Source organism: Passer montanus, unplaced genomic scaffold (assembly GCF_014805655.1).
Source record: "Passer montanus isolate IOZ18808 unplaced genomic scaffold, ASM1480565v1 scaffold1, whole genome shotgun sequence".
Lineage (NCBI taxonomy): Eukaryota > Metazoa > Chordata > Aves > Passeriformes > Passeridae > Passer > Passer montanus.
This window is the reverse complement of record NW_024356504.1, coordinates 24,941,891-24,968,853: the sequence shown is the minus strand read 5'-3', so window position 1 is coordinate 24,968,853 and position 26,963 is coordinate 24,941,891. Positions and strand designations below refer to the sequence as shown.

At 42.7% G+C, this 26,963-nt stretch overlaps 1 protein-coding gene across 15 annotated transcripts in view; it reads left to right on the top strand.

The window, feature by feature from the left end:
* The window catches only part of GTDC1 (glycosyltransferase like domain containing 1), a 200,190-nt gene that overhangs the window by 165,549 nt on the left and 7,678 nt on the right, over positions 1-26,963 (top strand). For 3 of the 15 annotated variants that reach the window (XM_039709866.1, XM_039709607.1, XM_039709118.1), the window contains one exon: positions 5,343-6,507. The exons of 10 other annotated variants lie outside the window; for them this stretch is intronic. In XM_039709866.1, coding sequence (XP_039565800.1) covers positions 5,343-5,426 — 84 coding nt within the window. In that variant the 3' untranslated portion in view covers positions 5,427-6,507. Of the gene's footprint in view, positions 1-5,342; positions 6,508-9,325; positions 9,994-26,963 lie in introns of those variants that run through there. 2 more of the 15 variants (XM_039709691.1, XM_039709410.1) reach the window with 2 other exon arrangements.

Genomic DNA, 26,963 nt, shown 5'->3' with positions numbered 1-26,963 from the left:
GATATAAAATAGTACAGGTTGAAAATATGTGTGCAAGCCCTGTAGGCAAAATGCTGATTTGCTTGAAGTATTTTTATCTTTTTTTTAAGAATTCCTTGGGATGATTAGTAGGCAGAAGCTGAAGGTGTTTATCTTACCCCTCGTGCATGGGGTTTGCAGATTTTCTGAGTGTCAGAGCTGAACCTCTGCAACAGGTAGCAATGGAGCTGAGTGGGGGATTGTTTTAAAATGAGGAAAGCAGAGCCTAATCCAGCACCTGTGAGCACCAGGGGAAATATCCCTGTTGTCTTTAATAGGCTTTAGATCAGCTCAGAGAATACTGTTAGAGTTGTCCTTTTGTGCCTACACCCACGTACACCTGGTCTTCCTTCACCATGGACCATCCACAAAACCTCCTGGGAAATGCTGGCTCAGAGCTGTGCTCTTAAGGTCATTAAAGCTGGAGTGGTGCTGCTTTGTGAGGAAGCTGAACAGAATGAAATCCTGAAGGCTGCGCAGCACTTGCACAGTATTTTCACTTTTTTTTTTTCAGATCACTATAGTATTATCTCTGCTTTAGTGGGTTAGAAAAGGCATCCCAGCACAAGAGTCAGTGTTAACCAGCTCCTTGTCTTTCAGAAATCATCCTGTCATACTCTTTGCATTGAGTTTATCAAGTGCCTGTGACATTTTGCAAGTAGAAATGCTTTAAAAGCAAATAGTGCTTTTCTCTGCTGGTTGGGGATTCTTCTCCACAAGTTGGGAAGTAATCACCTTGGTTTATCCTTTTACATATTGTTGGGATTTTATTACTCAGGATATCTATAATAATTAGACAGTGGCTAATTAAACAGGCAGTTTATTCCTTCAGATGTCTTCAATGCTTGTGCTAACAAAATTAGTGGCAGAAAGGAGATAAATGGCAGCAGGGCAGTGGGCTTAGGGGCTGGACACAGGGAACATCCCTGTGAAAATGCACAGACCAAGGCATTAAACTGTAGTAGTTTAACTCCACGCAGCAGAGTCATGCTGGCAGACTTTTAAAAATGTCCATAATGTAAGCACCTATGAAAACCTTTCCAGATGATGCATTGCTCACCCTGAGTGTTCACACAGCACTCAGGGCTGGCTCATCTGCATTTCAGCCTTGCCTTCTGCCAGTTATTAGCAGAAGACTGAGATGAGAGGGAAGCAAATCTCATTTGTTATCAATTATTTGTTCTGTTCCAGTTTCATGGAATCAAACTCTAGTTCTGGGTGGTTTTGGTTGCCAAGGTAAGCAGAGGAATAAAGCAAGTAACAACAACAGGGCATTGGTCAGGGCACACCACAGGACCTGTTAGTGCCCTATCTAGTAGATTTAAAGTTAAAATAAATAAAATAAAATAGGACAAAGCATTTGTTTCTGCATTATTTTCTTAAAGTTTACCTTTTAGTTTCCTCACTTGAGTTTCTTAATTTAAAACAGCATGTATAAAGAGTATACAGTGGAAAGGGACAAGAAGAGTTGCCAAAAGCCAGGCATGGAAGGAGCTGACAACTTTAAATAATCTCTCCCAGCCCTCCCAGCTGAATGAGTGCTGGTTGACATGCTGTCAGCTTCAGTTCCTACAGAAAAATCCTACTCTCACTCATGCTTGTTTAATGGAGAAAAGAATTTGGCCCACTTTCTGACATTCATCTTCTCATTTCCATCACACTACAGAAGCTCACCTGCCTATGAAAAGACACATGGCGTGATTTTTTTTCTCTCTGACACCACTGTAGAAGGAAGTCTGCTGAATTCAAAGGGATTAAACTGCTGTAAAATCAAATTAAGATCCCAGTTAGACCATAGACATCTGAATTGTTTCCAGTCTCAGGATTTGGCTGTATAGCACAGTTCTAACAAAACTTTTTTTTTTTTTCTTTTCTTTTCTTTTATCTCTGATTTCAGATAAAGCAGTATCTTGGGTATTTCAGGGAAATGTGTAGAAAGGGAAAACTGCTCCTGGTCCAGCTTTCATGTTTAGACAAGGCTAGGGAAGGAGCAGGAGGCATTCTCAGTGCAATATACAGGGCATTGGGCACGTGAGGATGCAGGGGAGCCTGATGCCAGATGTCCCATCAGCCACTCAGCCCTGTTGTTCACAGGCAATGTGAGAGCCAGGGGTGGTGCCTCTGCCTTTATCTTTACTCAGTTCCCAGCAAAGCCCCATTGGAAATTCATTTTTCCATAAGCAGCCTGGTCTAGTGGAAGGTGTCCTTGCCCATGGCAGGGGCTTGGAATGAGATGTTCTTCAAGGGCCTTTCCAAACCAAACCATTCCATGATTCTATGATTTGTTTATGATGGTATTTAAATAATTTCCTTAATTAGCTCAGGTTTTCCCCATCTTCAGCTGTGTTGAGTGTCTTCTTGTTCTGGAGTTGGTCGCCTGGAAGCAGGAGCTCCCCATCCATCTTTATTGTACCATCCATTATTTTATAAACATTTGTCAAACATTTACAGTATCCCAGTCTTTTCAGTCTCTCCTTGTGAATGTTATTCCATGTTTATAGTCTAATCTCTCATCATTCAAGCAGTTCTGATGCTTGAGAGCTGTTTTGTGCTGGTGTGATCATTGCTTTAGAGAATTCTGGGCCGTGCCATCAGTTTATGTGATGTGTAGTACTCTGATAATTCCCAACCTGTTCCTTATGGAGCCAATCCTACTGTTTACTTTTTAATGGTAAATGTATATTGAGCAGATGTTTGCTTACAGTGTTCTCCAGATCTTTTGTCCCGGGCTGATAAAGTTAATTCAGAGCTTTATAGGGTATGCAAATAGTGCAAGTATTTCCATCCATCCTGCTGGCTTTCTGTTTCATTCAGAGCACGTTTGCAGAGTTTAAAAAGAAGGAATTGTACTGAATTTCTGCTTTTACCTGGCTAGCATTAGGTGCAGGTCAGAAGGAGGTTAGAAACACAAATGAGAAGCTTGTATTTGTCTCTTGAGCTGCTCAGTTTCCCATGAACGTGATTTAAAATGGTTTCAGAGGTGGTTTAGAGCTGTTTCTCAGAGTCTGTGGGGGAAGGTTACAGGAACTCTGGAGTACAGAGCTCTGTCTCCCATCTCTGTTCCAGTGCTTAAGCATGTGATCCTAAGGAAAATATGCAAAGCATAAGGATTTTTTTATATAAAGAAAACTTCCATTACTTCTTTGGAGCACAGAATCACAGACTAGTTAAGGAAGTTGCCTCTGGAGGTCACCAGCCCAGCCTCTGCTCAAAGCAGGGCCAGTTTCAAAGTAGGATCTGACTTCAGACTTGGATTAAGTTGCTCAGGATCACATCCAGTTTAGACTCAAGTCTTGACACTTTCCATTCCCTGTGTATGGCTGGTACAGTAAAACTCCTGTCTAGCTTAGGAGTTTGCACAGGTGGGAAGGTCTGCTGGGCTGTGGGACATGATTTAAGCATTTTGAGTGACCCATGGGTCTTCAAGAAGCTGTGGTAGAGGGAGGTCAGCCTGGCTAACATGGATCCTCACTGTGGAAGAAATGAGATGGCAGGGAGAGAGTTGGAGTTGCCTAATTTTGGGATCCAGCTACAGAGAAATGGATATATGTGCAGATATATATGTGTGTAGGTGACCTGCACCTGAACTTCTCTCTGGGCTTGTCTTGCTCTTGGCTCTCTGAGGTAAAATATCCAGGAGACTCCAGCTCTCTGAAAATCATTGAATCTTGGAAATATTTAGGTTGGGAAAGACCCTTAAGATCATTGAGTCCAACCATCGATCCAACATTTCCATGATCACCATGTCCCCAAATATTGGTCTGTAGCTCACAGCAGTTGGCTGCACTTACAGAGTAGGACTGAAGCAGTTATGGGGGCAACTTTCAGCATAAACACCAGGACTTGGAACTTTTCATTCTGACAGTATTAGATGGCTTCCAGGGGAGTTTTGGAGAGCAAATGAAAACTGGCAGATGAGCCACAGCCACTTCAAAACAGGAGATGGAGAAATGGGTCAAAGGAAATAGGAAGAAAAGTTGCAAAAAGCATGAAAACTTTTTTTTTTTCCCACTACGGTTTATTCAAATTACCTTGGGGAAAAAAGCAGGAAACTGTTTTCCCACTGTTATAGTCAGTCAGTGTGTTCTGAGCCATCCTATGCAAGGTACTGCATATATTTGCATTGAAAATTTGATGTTTTTTGTTTAAAGACAAGAAGAACGAGGTGACTTTTAAAAGGCCAATATAAGAAACTGCAGAGCAGACCAGTTTGGTCAGGGAAATACTGTTACTCTGCTGAGGTGTGTTAAATAGCTCTGCCTTAGGTCTCACAGCACACCCAATTCATGTAAAGCAATGGTGGGTTTTGATGCTGGTCTCCAAAAGTGCTTGGAGTTTGAAAATTGAACTCAAATTGCTGCAAACTGTTTCCCACCTTGATTCTTCCTCCTTACTCACTTGCAGAGTGAAGGAGCTGGATCACAAAGTAGATCTGACCCAATACGAATTGGCTCTGTAAATAATTCCAGTCTTGCCTACCAAATCTCAGCTTTTGCACTGAAAATTAATCTCTAAATCTTAATTTTGTTAAGGCCATTTTTTTTTTAAGTGCAAAAAAATCTACACTAAATCAATACTGTGTGCTTGAATTTGAACTGTCCTGAAAGAGCCAGTCTGAATGGATGAAGACTCCTTATTAAATTCTAAAGGTTAACTCTGAAGTCTAATGATGGCAGAGTAGATATTAAGTGCTTCAATTCTGATCTTAGGACACTAGAAACAAGTTGATTATTTAATGAAAAATACTGTTCTGCTACTGACATTATGCTTTTTGTTCTTTATGGGAAGATGCTGCTTTATGTGAAAACTTTGCTTCTTTTGATCTCCACATATTCAGGAACTGTTGATGGAAGGAGAGTGATGGAATTTTATTCCTTGAAAAAATGAATGTCCAGATCTTTGCATAGTTATCGCTCCTCAAAAAAAAAAAAAACAAAACAAAAAAACCAACAAGAGATTATTCTCAAGTAAGGCCCAGAGTGATGATGGTCTAGCAGAGCTAGGTCCTGCTCCTGCTAGCTTGTGGTTCTGCCATGCCTGAGGGTGAGAGGGGCACATTGGTCCCTGAGGGTGTTCAGTCCTTGACGTGTCCACTGAGACCACCAAAAAAGCAGAGGGAGTGAATAACCTGGGCCTGATGAGCAGCTTACCTGTCTTAAAAAAACCAAAAAACAAACCCGAATGCAAACCTAATTAATTTTTAAATAACGCCACATAAATGTTCTTTGACCAAGTGTCTTCCACCCCTCCTGAAATCCCTCCTGCATTTTGTGTCCCAGCCTCTAACAGGGTTCCGTGTGCTTCTCTCTTGTGCTTCCTCGCAGGGCGAGACGGCCGGGTTTTCTTGGGCAGCGCTCGGCAGTAAATTCAGGTCTCTGCTCGCAGCAGAACCGAGGGAAGATTTGTGACAGATGGGGCTAAGTCACAAACTTGCAGCCTCAGGCAGAATTGTGGAAGTTTCCAGAGTGTGCCCATATTTACCTGATCAGAGAGAAAAGAAAATCTGCAGAGGAAGCCGAGCCTGGCTGCTTGTCATAGCTGACACAGAGCCATCTGCCACAAACCTGTGGCGGCTTCAGATCTCCAATCCCTGCCACCACCCCAGCTCAAATTAAATACAGATTCTTAGAGACGTTATGATGGTTACACATGTCCTCGGCATCACATGCAGGAGACTGTTCAAAAAAAATATGTGGCCTGTTGTGTAACCGCACTCATGTATCCCATATGTGGTGCCACATTGAATTTCCGGTTGAATCTGTTTTTATCCTTTGTACTGGATGACATGGTGCCTGAATTCTTTCTTTTCGCCGACACGATGGCAGCCAAGCTGCAGCTTCAAACGCTCACACTTGGCTGAGTTTCTACCTAGGTTGCCAGGTTATCATTGGAGCCTTATTGTGTCCTCAAAGGGCCACAGGGCCTGAAAGGAGGATCCGAATGCTGCCGGACTAATTGGGCAGCCATCTCCGGGTTGTTGGGAGGCAAAGGGCTGCTTGAGCACTTCTCTTTCTTTTTTCTCTTCTTTTTTTTTTTTTTATTGCAAATTAATGACTCTCTGGCAAAGGGGTTTTTAAGTGAAGGTATTAATAAGGGGTCTGGCAGGTAATCCCATGATTCGTGGAGTTACATTTGCATTTAATTAATCTTAAAGAAAGCTGAAAGATAAACAGCTGTAATTCAAACTAGCATGGGAAATATGCTACATGGTGCCATCTATCCGATAAAATGAAAGCCGAGACACTTGTTTTATTTCTCTCAAGGATGGAGAACAAACAGATAACAATCAAAATACTTCCAATAAAAACCAGTAGTTTAAATGTAATGGCAGTTCATCAAGAATCTTTGCATCCAGTTGCAAATACAGTCTTTTAAAGATAAATCACTTATGATTCCAGCAGTCAAGCCGCAATATTTGTTGATGTAAAATGTTTTGAAGATGTAGATTGTACAATAAATTTTTAATAAAGTGCCCACTGCAATTTTTAATTAGCATATCTCATTCATGTATAAGTGTGTACATCTATCTGTATGTTTATCACCATGCATATCCTTGTGTCAGAGTCAATGAATGCAATTGTGTCTTTATCTGATGAAGTAGAATTTGGTTTGCAAGCGATAATAAAACCTTATGGCAATTCCAAGATTTTCAACTCTGCTCTGGGAAGAAGCAGGAAGAGGACTCTGGGTAAGGTATTATGATGTGAAGCCTGGTAAGACTTTTCTTTGGAGACAGGTGTGGTCTCAGCTCCCCTTGGATCAGGGAGGGCAGCTCCTCTCCCTGAAAGGGGTGAAAGGTACAGGCTGATCCCCCTCCCCACGAGTGTCTTTGTGACTTTTGACACCATCAAGCTGAAATGTCATTTTTCAGAGTGAGAGAGAGCATGTGTTATTTCTTGTTAAAATTGCTCCATAAAGCAATCAGAAACAACCCAGGCAGACCCCATGGAAAGTGTTTGGTTGTTCTCCTAGCACTGCAGAGTTGTAATTTTGCAGTTATCATCTCTCTGTATGTGAATTCCTCCTCCTTTCTGGTCAGCCAAAGCCCAGCTTGGCTTTAGGCACGGCTGGATGGACGTGGTCTTCCCAAGAGTGTAGGTCTGGTGGTCACCCTTGGAAGACCCAAGAAACAGGACTGCCTTGCACTCCTACCAGAGTGTATCACAGATGTTCACCAATGTCATCACACCTTGCACCAGCCAATTGGAATATTTTTGGCTTTACTGCTGGGGAAACTGAGGCACGGTACAGTTGTAGCAAACTGCTTCAAGTATTGCAGTGAGTCATTCTCCAAACCAATAAAAGGGGAAGAGGAGATGCTGTAATGCTGCACTCGGGCTTGTGGTGAGCAGACTCAAAACATCAAAGCCGTGTGGTTTGCACTCAAAGGCTCCTGCTGTCCTCAGGGCACACCCCCATCAGCCCCAGGGCCAGAGGAGGTCTCACCCAGCTCCTTGGTGAGGTGCAGCTCTGCCCTACTGAACTTACTGATTCTTCAGCCATGCCCAGCTCTGTCTGCTGAGCAAGGCTTCGTCTTGGTGGAAAATTTTTCCCTTCTTATGAACCCTTGCAAGTAACGTTTTATAATAGAAACTCTGTGAGGAGTTTAATTGCAGGGTAATAAATAGCAATGCTGTGTTATCTCCTGATATTTCTTTACACTCTTAGTGAAGATGCACAGCTGCTCTGGAGCAAGGATCCCTGGAAGTGTTCAAGGCTGGATTGGACGGCTTGGAGCAACCTGGTCTGGTGGAAGGTGTCCTTTCTCATGGTGGGGGATTGGAACTAGATGAGTTTAAAGGTCCTTTCCAGCCCACATCACAGGATGTGTCAGGGGCCACCCTGGCCTGTTTGAGGTCCTCGGCCAGGAGAGTGCTGTAGGACTGCCAGGTAGCCAGAGGTGATTCTTGCAGGGCTTCCAGGTTGTCAGAGGTGATGTTTCCCCTAGACAGTGTCCCTTCAGCACTGCAGGCTGAAACAATCTACAGAATCTTGCCTCTCAGTTTCAGCAGGGGAAACGAGAGTGTCACCCCATGCTGCTTCATTTCAGTCCCTTGCTTCACAAGGTCAGAGGGACAAATTGGGATCTCTGTCCCGTTGTTCCTACACACATGAGTAAGTGGTGAATGCAGACACCGAATCCTGTGAGTAGAGCAAGAGAATTGAACCTTGACTTACTTTCATGTTTATTGATGTTTCGCCTGCATTGACACAGCGGCGCCAAGGCTTTGAGACAAGTTTCAGTGCAGAGTCAGAGCTGGGTTTCCCCAGCTCTGTGCCAGCCTCACCCTGACCAGACAGCTCCTCCTGCATCAGTAACAGGCCAGGCACCTAATCCTGCAATCCTTTCATCCTAGCATTTGAGATCACAGGAAACACAGGTTTATTCCACATGAGAATTGTCTTTTCCCTTATAATAGAAAAGAAAATCCTAAAACAATTAGGGAATTCTGTAGAAAACCATTTCCAGCATTCCTAGCCCCACTCTGGTGCTGCAGGCACAGCAAGGAGCTGTGGCACCGACCAGCTTCCATCCCTGTTTGCAGCACTGAGACCTCTGCCTCAGCTCAAAGCTGTTCTGAATTAGGTGGTTAGATTTTTCTAATTGCGTTTTTAAAGACCGAGCCAGCAGTTCATTAGAAAGCACGGAGCAAATTCTGCTTCTCTATTACACCAATATAAATCTTGAATGAATTTATATCAGGATAACTGGGAGGGTAGAATGTACCTCCCATCTTGTTCCTCAGATTATTAAAAGTTAAAGGGCCTTGAAAATTAAATTCACCTTTCCCTGTTCAAGCTGTTTACTCTGGATTTTATTCCAGAAAGGACAGTTGAAAATAATTAACCAACCTCCTTTCTGCTCATAGGCACTTTTAAGTTGGGTTCTTATGTACTAGCCCAAGACTAGTTTGTGTGGAAAAGACCAGAGGGCGTTTTCTTTCAAACAAATTGTTTTCATGGGAATAATTTCCCAGAGAATTATATTAAAACCTTTCTGCAAATCCTTGATTTTTTAAAAAAGTAATTCCTCTCATATATCCTTGATTTGGAGGACTTGGCAATGTATTTGCAGATATAAACGAGCACCTTAATGAAAGTCCTTCAGAATTTTACTTTCTAACAGGCTAACCTTATTTAACCAAAATACTTCTTAGCGAGGCTTCATCTTGCAGGAAAAAAATTTGCCTCTGAGTTACCAACCCTTGAATATAAGGTTTTATAACAGAAACACTGATAGAACTTTAATTACAGGGCAATAAATAGCATCGCTGCCTAATCTTCTGATATTTCTTTGGATTCTTAGCGGAGATCCGCAGCTGTTGCTGGAAGCTGATAATCAGGATCTGTAGGGCTTGGAAGTTGTCCCCCCCACCCCGCGGAAGCAGCAGCGAGCGCGGAGCGGGAGGAGGAGGCTGCGGGACGCGGCCGGGACCGCCAGGAAACGGGGAGGGGAATGGGAACAACCGGGCCCTCGGCATCGAATATCCCACCCGCGGAAAAGGTTTTCCCATCCCGGTGAATGGGCGAGAGGATGGAGGTGCGGGCAAGCCAGGTTAAGCGAGGCCAGCGGCGGCTGGAATGGTAAAAATCATGAAAAATAAGGATCATGCCGATAATAAGAACGCGAGGAGCTTGAGCCGGGGGCGATCGCGGTGGGGGCAGCCCCGCGATGCCCTGCGCGCATCCCGGCGCATCCCGGCGCATCCCGGCGCTGCGGGCGGAGCGGAGCGCAGCTTCCCCGGGAAGCGGGGGACGGACACACCGCCCGCCACTTTTATCATCGGCATTATCGATAATAAAAATATTCTTCCGAAAACCTGAAATTCTTCCGTGGCATTGCCGTACAGAGACAGCGAAAGGCTCCCCCTCCCTCCCGGCCGCGGATTTTCCGCGGGTGCGGAGCGGCCGCCCGTGGGGCGCAGCCTTCCCCCAGCCCTGCGCGCCTCCGTCCCGGCTCTCCTGCCGTTCCCCCAGTAAAAACACAACCCCAAAAAACACCAAACGGACAGAAAAATACCCCCCAAGCCCCCGAAAGAAATCCCGGGCAAGGAGCGCGGCGCTGGGGAGGGATGGGAGGGATGCGTGCGAGGGGCTTAACCCTTGGAGCTTTGAAGGCGAAACAAGGAAATACGTCGGAAAGGCATGTCTGTAAACAATGATAATTAGCCTTTTCAAAAATCATAACACTGATTAAAATCTCGGATTCATTATTTATTCATCACAGAACCTCTTTGCAGACCTGGGAATAGTGATTAAAACCTAAGTGCTTCTCAATTTTGCACAGCTCGGGAGGAGCCTAAAAAGGGGTTAAAATGGAAAGGAAAGAGGAAACCAAGCAAACAGAATTCTTCTTTTAAGAACCAATACTTTCTTCTTCCCTTCCTGGCAGGAATACTCTTATTCCCCCAAATTTTGGTATTATGAAAATGTTTCTCATACTAAGTACAAGTGTTAGACTGAATCCAGTTGGTACTAAAATTGCAAACACACTTTCACTCCTAGAAAAGCCAACAGAAAGGAACTTCTTTTAACTCCATAATAGCAGGTTACAGAGTAAATGAACAACTGATGGTCAACTGGCCAATTATGGTATAAATATCCGTTGTTTACAGCGAGGTGTTAAATGAGCCTTTCGAGCACAAAGGATCAGACTGTCTAAGCTACAATTTGTGCTTCATCCCATTATGTCTCCCCGAAAAAGGCCCGTGCCGTTGTAGGTAATGTGCGCACAGAACATATTTCTCTCTGTTGATTTTAGTTTGCTTTAATTCAATACACACTCTTGTTTACTTTTTAAAATTTAAATAAATGTCAGCATTGTATAATTTCTATGTTAACAAAGCAGTGAGCAAAATCCCTTGTATGTTTATAAAATATTATTGTTTAATTCACATAGTTTAGGAATTCCAAATGTTGAGAATAGGAAGGAGGCCAAATACCATCTGTTTATAACTATGATGCATCATCATATGTGTACTTTAAAAAAGAAGAAGAAGAAAAAAAAAAAAAAGCTTGGTCAATCATGCCACTGTTCTATCTGTTAGGAATATAGTGAGGATTTAAAATCTCTCTGTGCCATCCGCAGGAAATTTTAGGGTGGCTTAATTCTGAGCAGGGATGTTACAGGAGTTGCTCAGGTCTGTGTTCCTGTCAGAAGAGCTGCAGGAAACACTCACATGCCCCAACCACTGCAGGCACGGATTCAACCACTTTCTCCCTGCCTCAATATTCCCCACTTCTAGAGACCGAGAAGCAAAACCTGAGAGATTTATTTAAACTCCTTTATAGATTCTGGGGGGAGAGGGGAGGTGTGGGTGCATCTGGGGCTTCATTTCCAAGCGCTTCATACATTTGTGTGCCCGTGTTTTTAAGGACAGAAGGAAAGCGTGAGGATTTTGTAGCCTGTCTTGCAAAGCACAGGCTGTAGACTATCATTCAGCTGATTCTGCAAATAGCTTAAAAAAAAAAAACAAAACAACAACAACCCTCTGTCAAATGTTAGTAGTTTTAGGTCCAAGTTAAAATAGGTCCTTGTTAAAAATAATACATTCCATACTACGGAGTGGTACGTAACGTGCATTTTAAAGAGAAGGTAGTCTGCAGGCTTAAAAACAAAGAGAGTGTCTCCAAGTTAAGTAGATAAGAAGATTTTTTTTTTCCAAACCCAAGTTAATTAGCTGGTACGTCAAGCCTCATAGATGTCTTCCTACCTTTCAAGGGCTGAAGAATCCCCAGTAAATGTACTTAAACTTCCTAGCGAGGGCCAGTGAGATGAATGCAGAGATTAGGGCGAGTATTACCGTGCCTTCTCAGTGCATCCCAGCTGCAGTTCATCCTACTATTGATAATGATGCTTGGAGTTACTGAGGTGGTTTCTGAAACTCACATATGGGGTCCTTTCCCCAAGGATGAGGAATAATAGCGGCACTCAGGTGGTACGGGGAGGGTAAGCACAGATTTGCAGTTGTCTTTGCCTGGTGCGTGGTGACTTTTCAGTCATGCTGATTTAATAAAGGGAGAGGTACATTCAGGACAAGGGCCATAATTCTCTGGTACAGTGTTTGATTTGTGTTAACAAACAGGAGGGTTAAAAAAAATATAAAAGCACAGGTGAAAGGAAAAAAAATGCCTGGGCTTGCTGGAAGGCAGCCCTGGCAGAACGCTGGTGCAGTATGAAACATTTTGTGGCCAAACTCTCAGCAATTTCTGTAATACCACCATTTAGCATACTGTACACTGCACTGAAATGCCTGGGACTTTGTTTTTGAACTTCTTCCTTTCTACTGTTACACTTAACTTGCAGCATCTTGAATTACTTAGCTACACCCAGATAGAAAGTTACCGTTTCTTTAGCTCTACGTGCTGCACTGGGCTCTTAGTGCTAAAAACTGTCCATCAGAGTGGAAAAGCCTTTCCAGCCCTTTCCTCTGTATTTCCCAGCTTTTAGCATAACTTTCTGAGATGGTTTATTATCTTGAAAGACTTTAATATTTTTAATTAGGAAAAGCAAATGCCTTACACACCTCTCTTAAGTAATCTTTTTGGAGCTGGTTCCATCAGCAGGGATAATTTGCTACTGTGCCATGAGCTTAATCTGCTCTCACTGACATTACAGGAGTGAGAAACAGGACAAAAGGCACCTTCTGTCACTGCAGTTTGCAAAAATATTCATAAATGTAAAATGTATACAATCCCAGCTTGAAAAAAACCTGGTGCCAGCTCCACACAGCCAGGCATGCATTCCTGCGTATTACTTCCTATTTTCCATGGCTATGTGATCCTGGGTTTCCCAAGCTGAGATAGCAATCAAGGGGGAAGATTGTCTGATTATGATGTGCATACCTGTCCACGAGGAATTCTGTGGACCCCTCATGCTCATTTATCACTTGTTTTTATACACTGGAGTAGTTTCATGAGATGCCCTGAGAGAGGCTGCTCCGAGGGTTGCTCAATACCATGTTCACTGCATGCTTGGTTTTGTGCTGCTCCTGGGCTCTCCTGGTCGGTGCAGGAAGATGGGCGTTTGGAATCATGCCCCAGCACAGGTATAAATCCTTTATAAAGAGCTGTGGTTGAGGCTGGGTATCCAGGATATCCAGGTGGGAAGCCATCGGTCCCTGGGTCTTGCTTCTGTGTCTGAGGCGCCTGTGTTGTGTCAGGACTGCAAACAAAACATGCATCAGGCATGAAAGAGATGGTGATTCACAAGGAGAATGTGTTCCCTGGTCATCACACTAACTTCTTGCATCCTTTTGGGGCCTGAGCACCTTGTGCTCCCCCTTAGCAGAGGTAACTGAGGGCATTGATTGTCTCACAAGCTCCTGGGCATTAACATTTAACCATCCTATAATTTGGTTTTTAAGTGAAAGCAGGGAGATTAATAAACTTAATCTAGCATTCACACAGATTTGAGGACAGCTGACCTCTGCCCTCTAGAGACCCAGGCTCATTTAAGAATCTGCATCTGAGAGAGCCCCTACAGTGGTCCTGTCACAGCCAGTCCTGTCCCCCGTGGGCTGCAGAGTGTCACCCTCACTGTCTGCAGCAGGAGCAGTGGTGACAAGGAATTTGCTGCTTTTATTTATGTCTCCCTCCTCTAGAAGGGTCGGTGTTAGCAAACACAACTCCCTCCTTCAAGATAGCAGTTCTCCTGGGGATTTGAACAGCAAAAGTAAAATCTTGGTCAAAAATGAGTCAATCTTTCATTTTGTTTGCATATAGGAGAGAAAGAAAAAATCAGACCAAAAAAAAAAAAAGGAAGAAAAAGGGATTCAGTAATGTCAGGTCTTTGTTTTGGGGGGCACAATTTTGCAAGTTTTGGCATTACCTTACAAAATTCCCAAATTGGGAAAGCCTTTCATGTTGGAGCACTCAGCCAACGGAAGTGCTCCCTCAAACTGTAAAGCATTATCTGTGGATTTCTTTGCACATTCCATGTCCTGCAATTCTTGGGGGGAAAAAAACCAACTTGGATAGGAGTAGTTTGTCAATGCTATTAATAGATATGTTTAATGCAGAAGTGTGCAATGTGATGAACAGCCTTGGCAGGAACCATATCCAGCCTGATTGTATTGTAATACTGTTTGATGCAGCAGTGTGTTTGATCAGTTACAAGTGATGAGTATCATATCACATCAAACAATTTAATACAGTCTCATTGTATGGAATTATGGCTGCTGTCAATCAGCATGTGGCCTATTCCTTACAGATCTGTCTTTGGGAGCTGGAATACAGTGGTAGCTTCATATGCATTAATAAATAAAGTGCTGCTGAAATTCCATACAGACCTGTTGAGGTTTTTGTTTCCCTTTCATGGCCTCTTTATTTTTTATTTCATTTTCATGATCTTTTATCACTCTCTTCTTTTTGAATTCTGTGTGGAGGTGAATTCACCTGGTCAACAGGACCCAGGGTGGGGCTGGCATGCTTTGAAGAATGCTTGGAAAACATCTAGCAAAAAAAAAATAATACATATATATATATATGACAGTTGTGAATTTTGTTTTTCTGTGAATAGCAGCCTGAGTATAAATCCACTGAACTTGTTTTCAGCTGAAGCTTCACAGAGTCTCTTTTCTTGGCTTCCTCAGGGGGAGGAGAGGCTATCTATTAAAAATGCATATGTTTTGTCTTACTGCTTGGCGCACCTCACTTGATAACCCCCTACTTTGGTTTGGGGATGGCACTCTTTGAACTTAAAGTCTCTTCCTTAGGACTGATATATTCAAGGTGCTGGAGGGGAAGCCTATGTCAGATGAAAGATATGTATGTAAATAACGGTGTAGAGGTGGGGTTTAAGGCATCACCCATTTTACTATCAGTTTCAGACATATGCTGCTCTGCTGCTGGCTTGCCTTGCTCCCACTCCCTAACACAGAGCATGGTTTTTAATGAAGTCATACTCTGCTGCCTACAAATATGGGGTCATGGTACACTTGTACAGGAGTGGTGATTTCAGTAATGTTGCTTATTGTGGTCAAAGAGGGCAGAAGATTGCCTTTTTGCATCGTGTGGCTCTGGGGTTTTGGAGCCTGCACAGACAAATTGATTGCATTGCAGTGGGGCCACACATTCAGAGAATGGAGGTGTCACGCTGGAAAGCCAAATTTCAGCAGCTGATTAATCAATGTAATGACTGTAAGTTTTCCCACCTTTTGATACTGTCTCAGCCTGCAGATCTAAATAAGACTGGTGCTTGAACGGGAAACCTCAGAAGAAATTTTTGTAGATGCTGAAGGAGGTGGTTCTTGGCTTAACAAATGGCACGTTTCCTTCTACATCAAAAATTATCCTTGGGGGTAAAACAAGGCCTGGTGAGGATAGGGACAGGAATAGGGATAGGGACAGGATAGCTGCATTTAGGAGATATTTCTGATTGACTTTGGGGTGGTGGCTGAGTTTGAGCTCATCTCAGGTTTGGAGAGTGCAGCCTGGCTTTCCCTGGCACAGATTTCCCAGCAAAACTGCACTGATGGATCAGTGGGAGCAGCCAGGGCTGTGGCATGGTCAGCAGGAAGCTTAGCATTATGTAACTCTAACAACCTGAACTCGGAGGCATCCATGTAGAGTAAATAAATAAAGACCCAGCTTGTTCCTGTAACATCATCCACCTGATAATTCCTGAGCACTGCTCAGCCAGGTATTTCCTCTGCCTCATAATCCAAGCAAGATAGACCAGGCCCCATATGCTCTGTTTTCCATATAGGAATGGGTTGTCCTGTTACACAAATCATTCCAGAATCTTTTATTTTTATGGATTACAAACTGGCCACAATGATACCCTGCTCTTGCAGATGAAGCTGATTCATTTGGAGCCAAAGAGCCCCACAGTGTCTGACAACCTGGGCCTTATGGTGCAAGGTAATGCAAAGATAGCAAGGGTAAAACAATATTTTATAGCAAAATTGTTTTTGCTCCAGAGCTGACTTGTTATGTGGCTGCTAATGACACCCCAGGATCACACAGCACCTGAAGTGGAGCGTGTCCTACCCTGGTTTATCTCATGTCTGGCATTAATTGGCAACGGCTCCGTCTGAGACCGTGATCCAGTCAAATCCTGTAGGCCACGCAGGTCTGGGTGGTATTTAGATCAGAAAACTCATCCAAGCAAGAGGAGCATTGGTTTGCCACTAATCCACAGGGGAGCAGTACCTCCACAAGGTTATTTGTAGATTATAAGGCCAAGAAAGGACTATTTGGATCATCTGGTGTCACGTGTATAACACAAGCCATATGACTTCCCGCAATTAATTCCTGTTTGAACCAGAAAACCTCATCCTCCACTGGTCTAAAAATTGCCAGCCATGCAGAAGCCACCACAACCTTTGATATTATTAGATACGGTGTTTTCAGAGAGATTTTCTCTCCAACAAAGGGTCAAAAGTGACAGCTATCTCCTGTGATTATTAGATACTTGTTGTTAGGGCAAGAATGTGAGTCACAGCACTGAGACCGAGGTTCCCAAGCACCAATATCTTTCACCTGGGTTTTTCTTGCCGTCTTATCTCCATCTGAAATCCTTCATTTTGCCATTTTTTCTGTGGTTTCTGTTGCAAAGAGCAGTTCCTTGGCAGCCACCACAGTGATTTGGTGCACAGAGCAATGGTCTATTGATAAATAGTGGTCCCTGCACTCATTCGGTGGAATTCACCCAAAATCACCAGGAATGCCATTGCTAAAATGATAACCATACCTATACTTAAGAGGCTTTGATTTGATGTGCATTTTAAGGGTTTTAATAAAATAAAATTTAATAAAATAATTACCACTATTGTAGGTTGCGAAACCATTGCTGCTTGCTGGGATGAAAGGCACCATATGTGAAACATGTTGCTGATTTCTTATCTCCAGTAAAAAATGTTATTAAAGTGTAGAGGGACAGAATGATTTGTTTCTGCTGTAGGGGAGGTGTTTCATGGGTTTAGAGAATGAGGGTGGGTCCCATTCCCTCACTATATGCAACCTAAATGAGCGCTGCTGAACTAAATTGTCAGAATTTAGTTATAAAATATTTTTTAAGTATTTTTGATATATTTTTATAAAAGGAAAGGTTTTTTATAAAAGGAAATTAAAAAAAAATCCCACAGAACATGACTTTTTGCAAGCATTCACCCTCAGCTTGCAAACCTCCTCCAGTGCAACCCTGGAGTTGTGAGAGAAATATCATTTCTCAAACAGTGAAATGTGCTCCCTAGCTAAGGAGATGGCCACATCTCCCCTGTGATAATAATAACAAAAAGCCTTACAGGCCAGCAAAATTCATCCCCTCCTTTCCTTTCCTGGAGGGTAGAGGGAGCAAAATTCTCAGTGCATGTTTGTTGTGGGGACAGTGAGCTGCGGGACAAGAGGACCCTTCCTCCCATGGGTCCAGAGCATCCAGCACCCAAATGATCCCACCCTGGGTGAAGTGAGGGACCCCCCAGGGACACAGTCCTCCCCTGCTCATAGGATGCTCAGGACACAGCTTGCTTTGGGCAAATGCTGCCCAATCCTCAGTGTGGGTGTCCAACACGAGATCTCTGAGCATCTTGCTGAGAGGATGATCTGACAGGGCTTTCCCAACACTAATAGTTCCATGTGAGTCTCCATCTTCCCTTCCCTGCCCTCCTGCTCCGGTGCAGGACCCCCAATGAGTTAAAAGTGTAAGAGCTGCTTGGAAAGAGGTCAGCTAATAAATGATATCGAAATCCCAGTCCCAGATTTTCTGCTTCCAACATGCTGCACAACTAACACTGTGACACTTTGGCAAGATGATGGAGAAAAATCCCGTGCCAGCTGACTGATGAGCACCCATCTTTTTTAATTAATTGGGTTGAAAAATGTCTTGTGTCAGTTTGAATGTAGGGGATCTTTCAGCTGTGTTTTTCTGGATACTTATATAGATGTATCTAACTGCAGATTTGAGAGCCCAGCGTGAGGCCTCATAAATGATAAAAATATGTATATATTAGAATTATACACACACACACACATGCACATATTGGATAAATTGATACTTAAACATATATGTGTGTATATAATGTTCTGTTCTCTGTTCTGAGAGATATTTATAAATAGATTTTATATATATCTATCGCTATTATTCACAGCTCTATGTGCATGTGTATTGCAAAATCTGTTTGGCTTTTATTTCCTGATATGCTTTTTACTTTTTAGAAGAGTAATATATCTGATTTCTCTTTAAATTAAATGAATTTATTTGTCTGCCTTCCCTTAATGGAATCAGTTTTGATATACTCTTTGTTCATGCTGTTACAGGCTTCAGTCTAAGGGCTCTTTGTATTAACTTTTTAAAGTTACATTACAAAGAGGTTTTAAGATTTCCCAACAGGCTTTTATTTAACCAGGGCTTTTGATCTCAAACCTGCTGGGGCCTAGTGAAATCCTTACCAATTCTCCAGTAACTCCTCACTATTGGAATTTGAAAAGACCCACCTGAAGGATTTAACTCGCTGTATGGCTTCAGCCATCCTTTAGATGCTTCTATTCATGCAGACAGCGAGGGGGTCGAGGGCACCCTTTGTGATCCTCCAAGTAGCCTAAGGTGCCCTTTGCATAAGTTGTACTCCTGAGGAAATAAAAATCAGGAGGACACAAACCTATATACCTTATTTCCTGCTATCTTTACTTAAAGGAGGAGCACAGGGGGTCTGCTTAACATCCTTTGCTACCTAAATACCTTTTGGACATGGGAACTCAATAAAGGAACTTTCATTGCATCCATTACCCTACTGCGGTGCATAGCAAATTAGATTTAAAAGGGTACTTTTTCCCTTACAGCTATTTCTATCATTTTCTTTAAAATTTCAATTTAGTGTCTAGTGACAGAATATTCTGTAATGTACATTAGAACTATATAACACCAATTATGCTAACTGTGAACATTATTTCAAAAGAATTAGTTATATTAAGTTATAGATAAACCGTTGGGGAAAAAAAGGTCAGGTTAGAAAAAAAAAAAAGGAGCTATGTGATAATGTTTTAAAGGAGCAACATGAAGTGAATGCTCTTTTCATTTTTTAATCCTTTCATTTTGCATAACCCACACTGAAATTTTGCAACTGGCTTGGTCTTGGTTGTTTAGGCAGGGGGGTGGCGTGTCACTGTGTTAGTTTACAGCTACAAATCATGGTGTAAAACCTACAGCTGGGTCGTGTGGTTGTGGAGAAACATCATTTCCTCCATTTGGAGGGAAATGGAATTGCAGAAATCCATGAAAAGTCTTTTGGCAGACACTGGTGACCAGTACAGAGGGAAAAAAAAAAACAAAAAGAAAAAAGAAAAAAATGCTGGCAGACCAAGCTTGAAAGAATATAACTAAGCACATTCTTGTCACAGTTTTGGTTGTCTGTTTTCTTTCTCATGACTGTACCACACATGATATGTCTGTTACCTGCATTTTGTGTTAGCTTTCTCAGATTAATTCCTTTTTCTATTTCAGCCCTATGTTAAAATAAAACCACTCCACAGAGTGCAAGAGAATCTAAATGTACCTTATGTTTTCAAGACTCTTATTTTCATTTGTCTATTTCACATTGGTTTGTGGGTTGGAGGAGTTTTGAGTTTCAAGACGTTATGTATTTGTGCTCCTTCCTTGTGTGCAGTTGATCTGGATGTGCATTGCACTGGAGATGCTTTTGTGTAGATGAATAAAATAAAAATTCTCCATTTTAATCCTTATTTTTCCCTGCCTTAGAATTGGTTCAAGACTTTTGCTGGAACCGTGTGTGGTTTGGTTATTTCAATTTGTAGGGATTCCTGGCAAATCATTTGTGTTTGTTTGACGTCCTGTGGGATCAAACTGCCATGAATTTTGCATGTTCTAAAAACTGTGTAGTTTACTTCAGCTAAAACCGCCTTCCACTTGAAAACATAAATCAGCACAGTTGAAATCTAGTCAAGGTTTTTTTTTTTTTTTTTTTTTTTTTTTTAACACTTGGAATTTGCCTCAGCTCCAGCTTGAGTTGAAGCGTCTCTGTGCTGGTCCCTTGCATCCAGAAGAGAAGCTGGATGACATTGCCATGAGTCAAGTGCCCAAATTGCTAAGCAGAGAGCAGTCCTGACTGTCCATCATAAGTGATGGGTCCTTGGGCAGACCCTGAAATGTGCCCTGCCTGGGATTGCACCTTCTGCAGGCTCACTCAGGGTGGGTTTTCTTCTTCTGGGGCCTTCTCACACTGGTCTAGAGTTCAATTACTTCCCAAAACCCATCAGGCTCCAAGTCAATGAGGGAATCACAGAATCATTTAGAAAAGACCTCCAAGATCACCAAGTCTAATTTAGACTTTTGTTCGTGACTCTTTTTACTTTCAACTGCAGCTCCAAGTGGAGTTACAGTAGGAGCTTTCACTTTTTCTCCAGCAGTGAAGTGAAATTGGAAGCAGATGTGAACGCTGGCATTGTCTCTGGGGGACAGATGATGTTATTTCACCAGCTTGACATCTGTTGAGACTTGATTAAACCCAAAGCGTGCTGGGCTGGTCTTGTTCTCTAGATCCTCTGGAAAGGGATTTGTCCCATCAAGTGTATTTGGGGATTCAAGCCTCCCTGACAAACCTGGAAGCCTCTGAGCTGGGGCTTCAAATTGTGCTTTATTATGTTCAGAAGATGCAAACCACAATGGAAAGGTTTATATCTTTGTGGCACAGATGTGAGGCTTTAATATGAGTCCATCTTTATAGAATAGTGGGAAAGAAAGGCAAATTGAAAGGGGAAGAAGGAGCTTCTGATTGGCAAGGCCTCGCAATGTTTTTGGATGGATGTGTGTGTGTGCCCACAGGAAGATGCCCTGATCCAAAACCCTTATTCTTAAAAACTTCCTGACAACTTTGCTGGGCTACATCATCCTCGCCCACCCCAAAGAGGGAGAAGCTGTGTTCCTCAAGCACATCTTTTCCACCGTGCTGTACCCATCCCTCTGTGTCTTGGAGAGGTATAGAAAACCCTAATTTCCATGTGGATGGTGAGGGATGCCTTTGTGGAAGAAGCAGCCCCGGATGCCTGAATAGCCCCCAAGAAACCAAAGCATCCCAAGTTTTGTTCTACCAGCTCCCCCTGTGACCTTTGGTAAGCAACTTAACCTGTTGTCCTCAGGATCCCCAGTAAAATGGGAGACCTTAATACTTATCTGGTGGGATAACTGTGCTTAATACTTACCTAATTGGATGACAATACTTACCTACATACCTCACAGGGGTGTTGTGAGGATTAATTAGCTAATGTTTGTAAAGTGCTTTGGAGATGGAAAGCGGTATATAGTAGTGCTAAGCACTGTTACTGTGTCAGCACCCAGACCTTAAAATGGCTAAGGCTGCAATAAGAGTTTTTATATGTTTTAAAATAAGCCAATTCTGCAAGGCATCCGGATGCTGGGATTATTTTTAGGCAGAGATTTCTAAGAAAGTTGGGAAACAGAAGGGTATAATTATATGACCTGGAACCTTTTGTTGTTTCTTTTAGTTGACCAGCTAAACAATCTTAGGTGTTGTTTGATGAATTGTAAAAACTGCATGTTGGAGTTTAAGACATATCAGTGTTTACTCTAGCTGATCAAACAATATTCGTTGAAATAAATATCTTTGCTACAATTTGGACAAACAAATATATTAAATAAGTCAGAGGAAGTATTTATTTCTGTGTTTTTTCTTTCTGTGTTTCTTTCTGTGATCAGCTTTTTTTATCAGTGTAATTCTGCTCTTGTTCCCATTAGAGTAACTGAAAGGTAACACCGCTGCAGTAAATGGAATTACACCAGATACAAAAGCATTATGTGAGACCAAAATTATATTTATATGTGGTCTGAAATGCAACCTGACTCTTGGTTTTAAAGAAAAATCAAACCAACCATTCCTAGAAATATGTATAAATGCAACTTTAACAGAAATTGTCAAGCTCTTTGTTGGATCCTGCTTGTTTCATGGCAACTCCTAAACAGATTTTGCAAAAGGAAGGTCTGGTATAGCATAGACCATATTTTCCCTTTTGTGGGAGGAAACTTTGCAGGATTTTTGCCTTTAAATATTTTATTTGGTTCCTAATGTGGGCTCTCGATCCAAGAAAGCAACTTTATAGTTATCAAAGCACCCATTTGTATATTTTTTTGTTAGAGCATTTCTTCAGATCTTTTCCTCCCAAGTGTTAAAGAGAATTCCCACAAATTCCTAAAATCTGTTAAAATATAGAACAGAGTGCTCACATTGGTATGTTGTATCTTGGCTGTCCCTGGTAGAGAGCCTGTGCATTTTCATCCTGGGTATGCAGAAGAAATTTGATCTGCTGGTGGGCTAAGCACCAGGATTTGGTTGGCTCTAGGACCAATTCTTACATTTCTGCACCAGGCAAACATAAGAATGGATATGGACTTGAAATAAAGCCTACCCCAAAGCCTTTTGTGTGGATATCAGGTTATTTGAAAATGTAATGGAGACCATTCACCATAACCAAGGGTGAGTCAAGGAAAATGGCACCAAAGGGATCAGAGCAGCCAAGAGGAAAGCTCAACCCACCCCTGGTGTCCCAGCTGCCAGAACAACTGAGAGAATTTGGGGGAAGTGGGCCAGGAAGCCAGGTGTGGTTGTTGGGAAGGATATCTCCCAGATTAACTCATGTTTGGCCCTTCAAGCTGCCATGAGAGCCCAGCGTGAGCCCAGAGGTGCTGAATCCAGCTTTGGACCACAGGAGCAGGTGAAGGGAAGGATGACTGAGGCTGTCACCCCCCAGCTCCTCAAGCTAATGCTTACATAATGGATGCATGTCAATATAATAGCTGTGGAGCACTCTGCACTTGGGGTTCCCGAGGAGGAGCTGAGGGGATGAGGGGACTCAGTGTTTGGGGAGAATTATTTGTATCCAGGAAGCAGAATTTGCAGACTTAGAGGCTGCGAAATTTGGTTGAAGTGCAGGAGTTTGCTAACACCTCCATGGCTGTTGTTAGCATTTCCCAGAACAGGAATTCTTGCCAAAATGGAGAGGATTGCCATAGCCAGGGCCTGGAGCTAAGAAGGTGAAAGGCAGACGGGGTGAAATGCAAAAGTTGGGGAAAGAGGGGGTTGCAATGTGATATCAAACAATTGGAAAAAAAATAAAAATCTGAAATTCTGTCTCTGCTCTCAGTGACCTTGGGCAAATCATATAAGAGCAATGCAAAATGGGATAAAAGCCCATTTCTACTGCACTTTAGCAATGATTAGAGAGGGTGCAGTGCCCAGGTGCCACCACGATGGAGACAGACACAGACAGGCAGAGCAGCTCCCAGTGGGACTATGCTGTGCATCATGTGCTGGGAGAGCCCTTCTGCTATCTCTTTAGCCTCAGGAGACCTAAAGAAGATGTAGCAGTGGGTAGTTTTGTATACCTGGATTTAATCTTCTCTTTCCTGCCTTCTCAACTCCATCTGATAGTGTAGATAGTAGATACATATTTCCAGCATATTCACTGGTCTGGCAGCACTCCTTTGAAAAAGAGATGTTCTGGGGGGAAAGCACAGCCCAAAGTCCACCTTCCTGAGCAGACTGTGCTTGCTGTGCCAGCAATGAGTGATGTGTAAATCAGCCAGTAACACCTGAAATTGCTTCAGTGAAGTCTACCAGAACTTGTATTCCAAAGGTTTCTTTCCTACTCTAATAAGTGCTTAATAAATAACAATTTCTATTTTAAAAAAAAAACCAAAGTAGTGGTCATACAAAGACAGTGCTACTAAACAGGAGAGCCTCAAGGGGACACATGATACCTGATCACTGAGACTGCCTCTGGCAGTCAAAGAATCACAGAATCATAAAATCATACAAAGGTTTGGGTTGGAAGGGACCTTAGAGATCATCTGGTTCCAACACCCACAGGCACATCTGGGCTGTGATTCATTCTGTATTAAAAGAGCTCAGTGGTCCCTTCCTCACCTTTGGCCAAGGATTTACGCTCTTCCCTGGGAGCAGCGCTGATGTTCCATGGTGCATGACCACCCTGGGGAGCCAAACTGGCCAAACTGGGGAAATGGATCTCCAAATGGCCCCAGGAGGTGTTAGCCCCAGCCTAGAGAAAGAATGTAGGGTGTGGGATAAGGAATATTGGGAAAGGTGGAGGCATAGCAGCCTCAGAGCTGCTCTGGATAAGACATCAAGAAATACCTGAAGAAAATACCTTACTTACTGCTTTTAATTGTTGCTGGTGCTGTAGGTGGTCAGGTACAAAAGATTAAAAAAGAGGACAAGAAAGGACTGTCTTAAATTAAGCATTTATTCAGAGATGGCCTAAATTAAGCAAAGGACAGGATGTGCAGGATGCTGAAGTCTGTGGCAGACCGGAACCCTCTTGTTTCTGCCTCAGCCTCATCTTCATCACTGCAATGAAAAGTATTTGTGCTCTGCTCAGCGTGTGTGGATTTCTGCGGCCCTCAATGGGATTGCAGGGAGAATCAAAGTGAAGAGTCCTCTTTAGGTCCTCAAGAAATAGAGCTTTCTGCTGGTTAACCATTACTTTGCATTTTCCCTTCCTTACAAAACGACTGAGGTTAAACATTAAGCGCCTGCAGTGAAGGACACCTGTATTTGCTGGTCCCATTATGCAGCTCTACTGAAAAGGCTTTACAGCTGTCTAAATTAGCATAATTAAATCCACATCAATTAAAAAACCTCCATCATCTCTTTCCCCTTCAGATGCAGATAGTCGCATTTGTCTAAGGTGCTAAGTGACAAAGGAACTTTTTAACAGTGGAAGCCCGAGCTGAAAGGAAGAGTAATACGGGTTGTATATTGGCCCAAGGTTCACCTTAACACCAGTGGAAGTGATTAGTGGGCGCTGCTCTGCCTAAAGAGGTAGAGCTGCCTTTTGCATGACAATGATGCCAGGACCCAGAGCCAGGCATTAGAGATGTGCATTTTACAACAGGCTTGGCTTCTATTGCTCCTTTATACCCCATTAATGGGGGGAAACAAAGCCTGGCATGATTTGGCCAATTTCCCCCACCCTACTTTCTTCCCTTTTTTGTTTTTTTGGGGCTTTATTTTTTTTTTTTTTAGTTGGTTGTTTTGTTTTAGGGTTTTGTGTTGTTGTGTGTGGGGAAGCCCCAGTGACCCCAGGATAGCAGCAAGGCTGCGCTGTGTGATGCGAGCGAAGAGAATTCCTCCAGATGAAAACTGACATGGGGTTCAGGGGTTAATTTCTGGAACAGGCGCATTTGCATACAAATGAAAAATGATGGAATTTCTGTTCTCCTAAATTTTCAATGTCATCAGCATCAAACAGCAGTCACTGCTCCCTTGCTGTTTGAAGAATATTCATTACTTCAGAAGAAGGGGCACCTTGTTTGGTATTAATCTCCTCTTCAGGTCAATGACTTAATTTGCTAAACTCCATCTGAAGTGCCACTCACTTTTAGATTTCTCTGCTATTCTTTGTTATTTTTCATAACATGTTCTTAATACTTTTTTTATTTGTAAGGGGATACGCGTCCCCAGCAAATGCAAGCAGGAGGAAGAACTGCCTTATTTATTTATTTATTTTCACCCAGAGAACTCAGCACCCGTCTGTATCACTTCTAGCACGTTTTGGAGTCTGCTTGCCTTAAAATTCATGGGGGTTTTAGCAGAAAGAAAATAACTTGTGCACTCAAATGGGAAAACAAACATTTTTCGTTCAAAACTGACATTTAAATGGACATCTGGTGCCTTGTGCAGCAAGGTTATGGGGTGTCATGCCTCTAACAAAAGGTAACAAGCGGCTAAGTGATTAATCCCCCAAAGAAAATCACAATATTCTTTTAGTTCCTGCCTCTGGAAATTCTCATCTGAAACCGCAGTGGCTGGAGACGTACTCGAGGAAACTTTTGTGCTAGCTCTTATTTCCCCATTGTCCTCCCCGTGTCTGCCGGGGGCCTGAGGAAGGATCCCATTTCCCTCCATTTTTGCCCTTCATGGTTATAATTCTTGTCCCTGAATAGGATTATTCAGGGGATCTTTAGATCTTCAGAGCTTGGGGGTGTCTCTGGGAAATTGGCCCAGGGCTCTCGGGTGGCCATTCCCACCCTGGGGCCTGGGTGCTCCTGGCTGAGGGTCCCAGGGGAGGGTGGGTGTCCCTCTGGCATGGGAGCCATCCAACTCATGTGCAAGGGCTTTAAAAACCCTCAAAGACAGGATTTGCCCTATAACCTTTTGTTTCTATATGTCCAGGGCTTTCTGAACTTTCCAGTCAGGCTTATTCTTGATTCTCGAAATAATGGGGGTTTTTGTTTGTTTGTTTTTTAATTATTAATCAGATCTGATTTTTTTTTTTTTTTTTGGCATGAGCACTTATGGAAATGAAGCAATTGCACTGTCTGTTCTTCTGTCTGTCGCCCTTACTAACTTTTGAACCTCTTTGCCAATATCTCTCCAGTTTGTTAACAGGCTACAGAGCTCAAAGGTGTGAAGTGCTTTCCAGTTTTGTTTTTTTTTCCTTCCATATCTAACTCTGAAATGGTAACATTTACTGTTGGAAATGGTACGAACAGCTAAGCTTTTTTTTTTTTTTTTTTTTTTTTTTTTTTGTGACTTGCAAAGGGGAAAAGAGGTGATCTGAGGATTAATTCCCTCTGTGTCTCTATGAAGGCTGTTAGCAATTAACCAACTCGCTCCAGAGGCCTCCAAGTCCAGCTGGGTGAGGTTCAAGATCCTTGGCAAAAAAAAAAGAAACAACAAACTATGTACACATAGTATATACAAACAACTTGCATGCAATTGCCTCTTGCTGCCTTCTCTTCATGTAACCTTTCTTTAAACTGAGAATTTTGTGGTTTTTCCATATTTATGGAGCGTGTCACTCAGCTGGGCTGTAGTCCTGAGCGGGACCTTGAGCACTCAAAAAATAAAAATAAACAGGGGCTGATGGGGGGGAGTTACATTCCTACCTGGAGCATTAAGTTAAGAGTGTCTAAGGGCCTTGATCCTCAGCCCCAGCCAAGCTGGATTTAG